This window comes from Xiphias gladius, chromosome 13 (assembly GCF_016859285.1).
Source record: "Xiphias gladius isolate SHS-SW01 ecotype Sanya breed wild chromosome 13, ASM1685928v1, whole genome shotgun sequence".
Lineage (NCBI taxonomy): Eukaryota > Metazoa > Chordata > Actinopteri > Istiophoriformes > Xiphiidae > Xiphias > Xiphias gladius.
Genome location: NC_053412.1, coordinates 1,853,533 through 1,865,057, shown reverse-complemented (window position 1 = coordinate 1,865,057; position 11,525 = coordinate 1,853,533). Strand labels below are relative to the sequence as shown.

At 41.3% G+C, this 11,525-nt stretch overlaps 1 protein-coding gene across 1 annotated transcript in view; it reads left to right on the top strand.

The window, feature by feature from the left end:
- Positions 1 to 524: 524 nt before the first annotated feature.
- Positions 525 to 11,525, top strand: part of LOC120798006 (aryl hydrocarbon receptor-like) — an 81,884-nt gene continuing 70,883 nt past the window's right edge. The window contains exons 1-2 of the mRNA XM_040141898.1: positions 525 to 704; positions 859 to 1,033. Coding sequence (XP_039997832.1) covers positions 975 to 1,033 — 59 coding nt within the window. The 5' untranslated portion in view covers positions 525 to 704; positions 859 to 974. The remainder of the gene's footprint in view (positions 705 to 858; positions 1,034 to 11,525) is intronic.

The following is an 11,525-nucleotide window of genomic DNA, read 5'->3' as shown; positions in this document are numbered from 1 at the left end:
TAACATTTGTCAGTTTAAATGATTTCACTTATTATGTATTAATTTATTTTAATTTGTAAAAATATTTGTAGATACATATATATATATATATATATATATATATATATATATATATATTTAGACTACAGACTGTAGTAGTTTTATATGATTATGATTGTGATTCTTGTTGTGTAAATATCATTTTTCCTAAAATTAAGTACTGTGCTCTGGGGGGGGGGGGGGGAGAAAAATCCTCCTTAAGGTCTTCCCGGTCGGAATGCGGTTTTCCAGTCATTCCCCGTCTGCGGTGTCAGTCTCAGTTGGCCCACATTCGGACCGCCTTAAATATTTCTGCTCTCGCGTTACATTGACACACACACTCACACACAAAAAAAAAACACGAGTACGCACACACACACACATATACACGTACACACGCGCGTAGACGCACGCGCACACACGCGCGCGCGAACACACACACAAAAAAAAAAAAAAAAACCGACGGCGGGGGCGCGCGGCGGCAGCAGCAGCAGCAACAACCCCTGTCAAATCACAACGGAGGTGACGCGCGGGCAGAGGCGCCGCATAAAAATCCTCCCAAGACCTTCCCGAGCGGCTGTTAGCGTCCAAAAGTCGCGGAAACACTTTCACGTCGCCGAAATGAGAAAGCTGTGACAGTCTGCGGACGTCTCACGGGCGTTTGGAGTAGCTACAGAAACCAGAAAGTAGAGTGGGGTTTTTTTTTTTGTTTTTTTTTTTTAAACAGCTCAGACGCAGCCGAGGAGCGTTCAACGGATTCCTACGTATTTTCTGTCTCATTTTTAACACTATTCTGATTTCCCTCCCACTCCCACTCTTATTATTATTATTTTTTTCAAGGGATTCGAGTCTTCCGAGCACGTCTGGACCCGCTAACGTGCACACAACACCGGGGATAAAGCCACTTCTTTGCCCCCCCCCTCCTCCTCCTACACTTTGTTAGCTCCGAGTTCACCATGCTGCCGAGCACGGCGCTTTACGCGGCGAAGAAACGGAAGAAGCCGGTCCAGAAAATGTAAGTCGACGACAGAAACACACTCCAAGTCACGTTAATGTCCCTCTGATATTCCTACAATGTCCCGTGGCGGGTCTAGAAAACGAGTTTACAATGACTTCGTTGTACTCGATGACCTTATGATCTCTGTGGTATGTCTCTAGTACTGCTAAGATATTCCTGAAGTGTGTCCGGTGACCCTGTTGCACCGTCTGTCGTACTTTTACTGTGGTACTTTTTACTAGTTTACGACCGCGCTGCAGCGTGGAAACTAAGCCTGTGATCTTCGGTGGTGAATTCATAATAACTGTGACACACACAGCTTATAATATTTCCACAGAAACAACGTGCGCTGGTGGCTTTTCGCTGCCTTTGTTGCACTATAATCTGCTTTTATGCGCTATTTCACTCACGTAGACACAATTTATAGCTTTGCATCTTATGTACACAAGCTATGGCTCTTTTTGTTAGGTGGTTACAGCTGTGCAAACATCTCCAGGCTGGTCAGTCGGTGTGCATTACAGCCCGTGGTACATAGAATAAGGGTGCAGTTGGTTAGGAGTTGTACTCTGTGTTTGCAATAGTAGCTACATTGTCCTTAGTTGAATCCATAAGGCCAAAAAGTCTATTTTCCCTGCTGTGGTTATGCAATGTTGGCCAGGCAGACCAAGGTAATGCGAAGTGCCTTAGTCCAACAACACTGCAGGCCTATCCAGCATGGAAAATAAAGAAAACTGTTGCTTCAGTATTATTTAAATCTAATTATACCATCTGAGACAGCTTGGCTTCCCGGACTGATTTGTGCAAATGGTCTCCATGCTTTTAAAACGTTAGAAACTCCTTTTAACTGAGATCTCTTCTGAAGAAAACCTCCTCTGAGTACATGTATTGAACTGGAATTTATTATTTTTACTGGGTTTTTGTTTTGAGTGTGCTCTGTAGGCAGGGAGGTTAACAGTGGAGAGAGTGAAACACCACATCAATAATATCATCATACCACCTTCTTATGCTTCTACTTGGGATTTAAGCAAACACATACAGTGAGTCCAGAAAGTATTCAGACCCCTTCACTTTGGTCACACTTTGTTAGGTTGCAGTCTTATTTTTAAATTCATTTTTTCCCTCATCAGTTTACACTTAATGGCCTATGATGAAAAAAGTGGAAACAGAATCTTAGAAATTTTTGCAAACTTGTCAAAAAGGAAAAACTGAACTATGACATGGACAAATGTATTCCGGGGTTTTATCCAGCACATAGCCGAAGCCCCTTCAGCAGCGATTACAGCCTCAAGTCTTCTTGGGTATGACGTGACAAGCTTCGCACACCTGGATCTGGGGATTCTCTGCCGTTCTTCTCGGCAGATCCTCTCAAGCTGCGTCAGGTTGGATGGGGACCGTCGGTGGACAGCTGTTTCCAGATCTCCCCAGATATATTTGAATGGGTTCAGGTCGGGGCTCTGGCCGGGCCACTCAAGGACATTCAGGCTGTGTGTTCAGGGTCATCGTCCTGTTGGAAGATGAACCTTCGCCCCAGTCTGAGCGCTCTGGACCAGGTTTTCATTAAGGATATCTCTGTAATTCGCTTCATTCAGCTTTCCCTCAACCCTGACCAGTCTCTCTGTTGCCTGCCGCTGAAAAACACCCCCACAGCATGACGCTGCCACCACCATGCTTCACCGTTGGGGTGGTATTGAGCAGGTGATGAGCGGCGGTTTCCTCCAGATATGACGCTTAGATTCGAGGCCAAACGGTTCAATCTTGTCATCAGACCAGAGAATCTTGTTTCTCACAGTGTGAGAGTCTAGGTCCTCTTTTTTTTTTTTTTTTTTTTTTTTTTTTTTTATGATAAATAGCAGATCCTTTATGGTGCTGCAAAGGACCGTCTGGAGAACTTTCTAGAGAAGTAATTTGAAGCACCATGCCAAACTGGAAGCTAGTCCCGCGCCCCCCCTCAAAGCAAGCCTTGGAAGATGGGATTTGACCCATCCTGGCTGTCAGAGAGGAGATGCTCCACTCCCACAAGACCGATATTGGCAAGATTTAAGTTCAAAACGAAATGAAAAAGTTAATACTTAATTCATCTCCATACAATCTTGTGGTAGCACTCAGACTGTGATCAAACTCAAGGCAGCAGCTACAGAGAACTGAGAACTTCATGGTGCTCTAAAGAACCTTCTAGAGATGCTCTCTAAGGGGCTATGCTGAAATAGTTTATTAAAACCCCTTCATGGTGGCATTAAGAGCCTTTAGAGGGGTTCTCTATAGTACCACGATGAAATAACTTGTTATACACCTTTCATGTTACTCTGAAGAACTTTTTCGGCAAGTTTTTTTAAAGCACAGTGCTCAAGTGGTTCCTCTTAGACCCTTCACAGTGCTGTAAAGAACCTTTTAGAGGGGTTCTTTAAAGCATCAAGCTTACATAGTTTATGATAAAGCCGTCACGGTGCTGCAAAGAGCCTTTTGATGGGTTCTCTAAAGCACCATGCTGAAAAAGTTTTATCCTAGACCCCTCACGGTGCCGTAAAGAACCCTTCCAGGACATAAGAGCGGCTCTAAGCAGCACTGTCTTCCTCACTGAGACTTTACCAGTTTGTGATTTTAAACTTTAACAGGCCAGACGGAGTGTTAACTGCTCCATACAGAACCACAGTGGCAGAGCAGAGAACCACGGCAGAACCTCGCCAGAACCGTGGTTTCGGCGTGTGTGTGGTACTACCTGCATTAATCATAATCAGGACGTGGAGCGAGAGCACTCTCACGCAATGTTTCCACGAGGGAGGGAGGGAGGGTGGGAGGATGGCGTAATCTGAGACTCGCTGTTTTTTTTTCTCCTCCTCCTCCGACTGCCACAACATACTTTTTTCCTGTCTTTCCTTCTGTCTCTCTGTGTGTTTTTTGGGGGCTGTTTTTTTTTTCCTCCCTCCCTCCACTCAAATTAACATAGTTCTGTGTCACGCAAACGGTTACGTAAGTCTGCCATGTTTGCTCGCCTCGATTTTTTTTTAGGAAAAGTTGCTCTCTGGAAGTTTGTTTCTTTTCTTTTTCTTTTTTCCTTTTTCTTGGGAAATGTTGTTCGTGGAGTGAGTGTGTTATGACTGTGTGTGTGTGTTTGTGTGTGTGAGAGAGTCTGTTTAACCTGAAGGCAAGATTGGAGGTGGTGTTACAACAGGCTACCCCGAGGCAGTTCGCCTTTATATTTACGCTGCACTGTAAAACCGATACATGTAAATTCAGAAGGAAAGCGAAACAGTTCAACGTTATTTGGCTTCGCAAAAGCTACGTTACAATCATAAAAAAAAAATTTTAAAAAAAACTTGATATGAGTAGACGAAGGGATACGCTACATGGCCAAAAGTATGTGGACACTCAAACCTTACATCCATTTATGTTTACTGAGCTTGTTGCTCCAAAACCATGGTCATTAATATGCTTCTATGGGAAGCCTTCCCGCACATTTTTTGGACCCTGGCTGCAGGGATTTGTGCCGCTTAGTTAGGTCCACCACTGATGATGGGTGATAGGGCCTGGTGTTGGATGGGGTTGAGGTCAGGGCTCTGTGCAAGATAGTTCTAGCAAGTTCTACCCACGGATATATTATAGGAACTGGAAAGTGGACTCCAAAAGGGTTCCAGCTCACTCAGATCACAACTGCCCGCCATGCATTTAAGACAAAAATACTATAGGTAGGCTTCACATTGGGATGATGTCACACACTTTGAAATAGCTAACCTAGAGTCTGTGAATATTTCATGGATTAAATTTCACAATACAAAGAGTAATAATTGACCTTGTTTGCAGTCAGAGGTGTCCTGTCAATAGTCTTACTGATGACTCTTTTATATTGGTGGTCTATGGGGAAAATGCTTTTTAGGATACAGGGGATTTTCTCATTGAAGTAAAAAAATTAGCATGGAGGCTGAGTGGGGGGCTCCATATCCAGCATTCTTTATACATCAGTGGTCTCTCCACACCAAATTGGGGAAACCATTTCTTTTATGGTTCTGACTTTGTGCACGGGGGCAACTGCCATGTGGAAACAACAGGAAAGAGCTTTCCCCATAGCTCACTCCTGGCTAGATATTAGTGTACGCTGCAGAGGATTTCTTTACCTGGACCTAAAGGATCTCGAACAAATCTAGAGATGCATTGATCCGTATCCGCGCCAATACTGACCCTGGGAAGTGGATCGGGATTTGGCCACAACGGACCCAATCCACACTTAATAGAGTTTCTGTATTAATGACCTTATAAAATTTATTTTATTTAACAGTCATTCAGTCATGGTGGCAGTTAGTTGTTTTATCTATTAAAAGTCCAACACGATGAAAACAACAAAACACTATATCTCAGAGCACGGTCTTGTGCTGACACCATAAAATACTGAGTTTACAATGATATAAAACAGAGAAAAGCAACTGCTAAAGCTGGAGAGGCAAATGTTTGGCATTTCTGCTTGAAAAATTACTCAAACAATGACTTGATGTGGAGCATGCATGTACATGCATGTGTTTATATTCAGTGTTTGCCTGCAGATGAATTCAAGTGCCAGATGATTTCTGTTTGACAGCTATAATGAAAGAGCCCGGGCCAAACTCCTGTGGATCTAAATGGTCAGATGTTACGACTGCTGAGATTTTTTTGTTTTTTTTTGTTTTGTGTTGGTGGATGTGATTTTGGCAGACATCATGCTGATGCATCTTGAGGCCTGCAGCAGGAGAAGCTCTGCTTTTCTCATGACTAACATGTGATGGACATCAGTCTCCCAACTTTCACTTCCCGGATGTTAAGACACTGGACAACGTTAAAAGGCAGTAATATAACTGAGCTTAGTTGTTTTTAATTTTTGATTTTATTTTGTGGGTATTTAATACCTGCGTTTTGGTAATCAGCTTTGGTTGGGGGCACTGTAATTTCCCTTTTTTTATGGATGAGTAGATTGCACTTTAGAACCTTTTTGATTTCAATGCTCAAAGTAAACACAAATAAAACGTATGTTAAGAATTATTCAAACATAAAAAATGTCATAATATGCTAATATACTGTGGAGTAATGTTGGTAAAATGATGATATATACGATGAGATTTTGACATACTATTTCTATGGTAGCTCTCCCTTTAAAATCTCTGCCAGTATTAAGCCACCATTTCTTACTTTAATCTTGGCTTTACTGCATATTTTTGCATCAAAGTGATGAAATACCTTAATTGTCAGGTATTTCATGAACTGGATCAAGCCAAAACAAACATTCCTATCAGCATATTTTATCCGTAAACTCTTAGTCAGTTGAGTTTCCAGAAAATATACCATATATATTGTGATATAAAATTATAGAAGATTTGATCTATATTTCCCCACCACTACTGTACAAAATAAAACTGTGTAAAGTTATAGGTACTTTCTCAATAGTCCACCTAAAAACCCCCCGTAAACTCTGCTTAGTTTCAAAATCAAGAGAAATTAACTAAAAGTATGCTTATGATTTATGTAATATACAATGTTGAGTAATTCTCGAAACTTTTAAGATGTGTATTATAATATTTTAAGGTGTATTTACTCGTAATGTGAATAAAAATGTAAATTTATTTGAAAAGTACCATTAAACGTGCTTTACATAGTACATAAAGTGACATATAAGAACAGTTTATGTTTTCGCTTGAAAAATGATCGTAACGATTAGTAGACTGTCAAAATAGTTGCTGATAAGTTTTCCGTCGGCTGACTAATCGTTGCAGCTCCCGATCAAACTGAGAAACTCAGAAATATCGGCTCTGGTATGTACTTTCTGAGCCCTGACATTGGTGGAGAGCTCGCATCTTTCGTGTACCCTTTTTTTTTTTTTTTCCCGTATCATAACTGCAGCGGGGAACAGATGCCAAAATCGTATCTAGTTTCTTTTGTTCCGCAAAGGTGTTGTTGCCCCGTCGGAGACAAAGTGCCTTTGTGTTAACACAGGGGGGTGTTTCTTCAAGTCCGACTCAACCCCACTCGCTCTCTCTCTCTCACTCACACACACACACATATATACACACACACTCATATATATATATACACGCCCCTTCCAGGACAGATTTGGTAGATAAAGCGAGAAGCAACAACACTGGCCGCTCATTGTTCTTGCAGGGAGTTGTGCCGTCAGGAATGCAGCGATAGCCATCTCGCCTCGATTTCAGATATGTCGTGTTCTGGAGTATTATTGGAAGCAGATGTCTTATTTACAGGAGGGAGGGGAGGAGGGCTTCGTCAGGGCCAATGTCTATATTTTACACATTTTTGGTACAGTTACGGTTTAGACGTTCAGCTAACAACATTTCCCTCAGAGACTGTCTGCTTGTAACAGTTGAAAAAGCTCACCAGTTTTACAAGAAAGTGGCTTTTCCTATACTGGTGATTGAGTTTTTAGATGGAGAATTTGAAGTTTGAAATCGTGAATTTGCAATTAAAAAGTTTTAGATTGGTTTGCACTCAACACCAGTCCATCTTCACATTCCTTTTGGATATTTTTTTTTTTTTTTTTTTGTTGTTATATATCATTTAAATTAACATATTCCTCAGTACAGTTCAGGTGTGAGTTGTTCTGGGGCTGTTATTTTAAGGCATTTTTCTCCTTTTTTAGTGCAGTTGACCTGTGAAAACATACATTTGGAGGCCGTCTTCGCATTCCTTATCAGTATTTTTTATCACACTCCCTGTTATATTTAATCTAAATTTAACAAATTTCATACTGGGCATTGCTCTGCCACTTAACTTTTTTATTTTTGTCTTGTTTCTACCCCTTAATGTTATTTTTAGAGACATTTCAGTCCTTTTTTGTCCTTTGAAATCATGCATCCGTAGGTAGAAACTTCAGTCTCTGTTCAGCCACTACATCCATATTCCTTTTGAATATATCTTTCCATACCGTTTGTTATATTTTGCCTATATTTAACGTGCTTCAGAGTAACCTACTCTTACAATTGATGTATGAGTGTGTAAGATTATTTTTAGGGGTATTTTGGTACAGGTCAGTTTGTGTTTGAATTCCTTTTTGTATATATTACAGCAGAGTGGTTTTTGTATTTCATTTGAATTGAACATATTTTACAGTATGCTACTGTTACAGTCCAGCCAGGCATGAGTTTTTCTGCCTCTTAATGTTTTAGATTACTCTGTGGTTCTTTTTGAAAGCTGTTATCTGGCCAGTCTTTGTATAGAGTCATTTAAAAAAAAAAATCTTTTTATCACATTGGCTGTTTTATTTTATCTAAATTTAATATAATTTGCAGGAAGTCGACTCTTACAGGCAAGATATGAGTTGTTCTGGCTCTCCGTGTCCTTTTTGAGAGCAGTTAACTTGTGAAATTGTACATTTGCTGATTAAAAACCTCCCCCTCTTTCCTGCCAGTATTTTTATTTTTTCATTTTTTTATTTGTTATATTAAATCTAAAATACTATATTTCACAGGAAGTCTACATTCACAGTCTAGGTATGGGTTGTCCTTTATTTTTTGGATTGTTTACTTTTCTTCATGTTATTTTTAGCTGCATTTTGTTGAGTTTTTTTTTTTAAACAGTTAGTCGGTGAAATTATACATTGGATTGCATATTGGCAAGTAAAAGCCTGGCATACAAAACCTCAGCTATTTACACTTTACATAGATCTCAGGCACCCTGCAAAAAGTTTCCTAGAGAGTTGCAGCAACAAGAAAAGTTAGTTACTATATAACCCATATTAAAAGCCACCCACGGAAAGAAAAAACTGTGGGTTTTTAGTTCCCCATTTCTTTTCATATTTGAGGCATTTTGGTCCAAACAACCGTCACACTCTTGTTGAGGTTCCAACTTCAGACTGCGGATTTTGACACTTGAAGGCACCAGTAATCAGGAGGTTAAGGTGTCAAAGCCTCAGTGCCTAGAAAGTATGCAGTCATGCAAGGTGCACACACACAGAGTAAGAGTAATTCAGACACACACGCACGCACAGAGTCAGCTTCACGATTGGCCTCACCTGACCTAAAATCCCCAGTGTAGTCATCAGTAGGAACATCTGAATCTGATTTAACTTGAGAACCAGCAGACATGCAGCTGCTCTGTGTGAGACCGACTTTTAACTGGAAGGTCACAGGTTCCATTCCCACAACAGTGCCCTAGAGCAAGACACTGAAACGTGACTGGTAGTCGCAGTTAACCATTGTTTTTGATATCTGTGAATCTGCGGAAGACTTTGCCGCCGAATCAGTTCATTTCTTTGGCCTAGAACACGTCAGAAAATAGTAAAAAGTGCCCATAGCAGGCTCCCAGAGTCCAGGTTGATGTCTTCAGATTGCTTTCTTAAATTAATACCGTAAGGTGCCTCACTGCAAATATTTGAAATTCCAAGTACTTTGTGACAAATGCGAAACTGAGCGATACACATGTATACAGCTCCGCTGCTTCACATTGTGTCAAGCTATTCAAAAACATATGCAGTGAGTGCTCGATCTTGCAGATATTAAATTTACCGTGCTGTGTGTGTGGCACAGCTAGATCTTAAACCGAGGCATATTGAGCCACTCTGGATCAAATCCACTGCCTCTGTGCTTGCTGATGTCCTGTCTACAAGGCACAGAGGAAAAGAAATGAAAGCCCTGCTTCTACATCTCTCTGTTTGCTGTCAATCTCCGCTGTTGCTTCTGCCCCGCCTGGCTTGCCCAAAGCAGCACGTTGGCTGCCGCCCTTTTTCCTCCTCTCCTACATCTCTCTCTTCATTAGCTACAGCTATCCCTTCCCGACCCGCTCTTGCTCTCATGCTTCTTCGGGTGCCACAGCAGCACTGGTTGAAGCCAGGAAGTGCGAAACAAATTAATTGGATAGCTAATCACACTGGTCGGACTGTTGAGCTCCGCAGATGTGAGCCCACATCCAACAGTTTTCATTTCGTTTTCCGGTGTCATTTTCGAGGCAAGAGCTGGCGTAAGAGTGTTGCTTGGGTTTGTCTTTCCAGCTCGTCTGGGCTGTGACAGGAGGAGGAGCTGAACAACCACAGAACACAGCATGTTAGTTATGGTTTTTATTTTGGGGGAGGGGGAATGAAGTAACACTCTTACTCTCTGGCAACTTCAGTGTGCTTTCTTCAAGTCGAAAGCAGAAGTAAAGGCTACTTCTGTTCCCATGTCATTTTTCTGATGACCTTGACTGACTTAGGTAGAAGTCACCAGTTTTCTGTGCTGATCTGGAGCGAATGAGTCCGAGAGTTTAAAAACGATTCGGTACCATCTGTGATCACGCCGGGAGCAGGTAAAAACATTAAAAGTTGTCCTTGAAGAGGTGAAAAATGCAAAAATGATCGATCAAGTGACCCTCAAAACATATTAAAAACTCCTTCTTTCTCTAGTGTTTTATCAGATATCAGACTTTTTTAAAACTGTATCAAAGTGGAAATCACCATGAAGCTCAAGTGACCCCAAAACCAGCCAGATCTCAGTGTAAAAGACCGGCCTCTCCAGGTCCGGTTTGAGGTGCACCACAGCTTCACACCTTCTCTGGGAAAAAGAAAAGCCCCTCTGTGCAGTGTAGGTCTGGCTTAAGTTACAGACGAGGAGCCGCTGGGTTTAGCGCCGGTCACCGGAGTTCAGTTACAGATACAGACCTGCTTTCTGCTGCTGAGCTTCATCTAGCCCGTCGGCATTGACCTGCAGCCAAGCAGCCCGAGTGATCAGGGTTTATTTACCACATTACACAAGTTAAAACAACCAAACGTGCTGTCTTACCGTACCAGTGTGAGGAATGCTAGTGATGAATATTACCCATTTATTTTAAGAACACATGCTGCTGTACTGAGGCAGATTATGGAAAGCAGTATCATTAGACGTAGGCAGCTGATAGCAAGGGGTGGGTATCAGGAGGAATTACTGAATACTGGTAGTGTTTATAGTATCAGTAATATTTCCATTCTTATCGATATTCCTCCGTAATTTGATTGGGATTAAAATGTATAACTAGGCCACCAGGTTGCCCTGTTTACTTGTCAGGCTTCTTTGACAAGGCCTCTCAACATGGAGGCTCACGTGTTTAAAGTAGGGACGCAGTAATTTGAACGCAGGCCGTTGGTTGCTTTAAAAAGCATTGTAAAAAAATCTTTGGATGTAGAGAAGCGTTTCAGTATGCAAAAGAGCAGAGAGTTGCTTAATTTTGATGGCGGGAATAGATTGACAGAGGTATAATGGAGTTTTATCTCAACCCGATGTAACAGTCCAAGCCCAGTAAAGTAAATAGTGTGGACATTTTGTTTAAAAAAAAAAAAAAAAATCCTTATCTGTAGTTAATTAATTGTCTCTAAAGTTAGTCGGATGTTGCAGGTAGAATAATTTGATCTTTTACCTTTCAGTTTCATGTTTTATGTAAATAAATGCGACCTTTCAAATGGTGCAATTCTGATTTAGGAAGGAAACTCTCCATTTCCCCTCTCAGTAAATTTGTAAACCAAGTGCCCAAAGTGCTTCAACAGTCCGTAAATCCTCAGATCCAGCCTAATATAGACAAATTGTGATTTTTT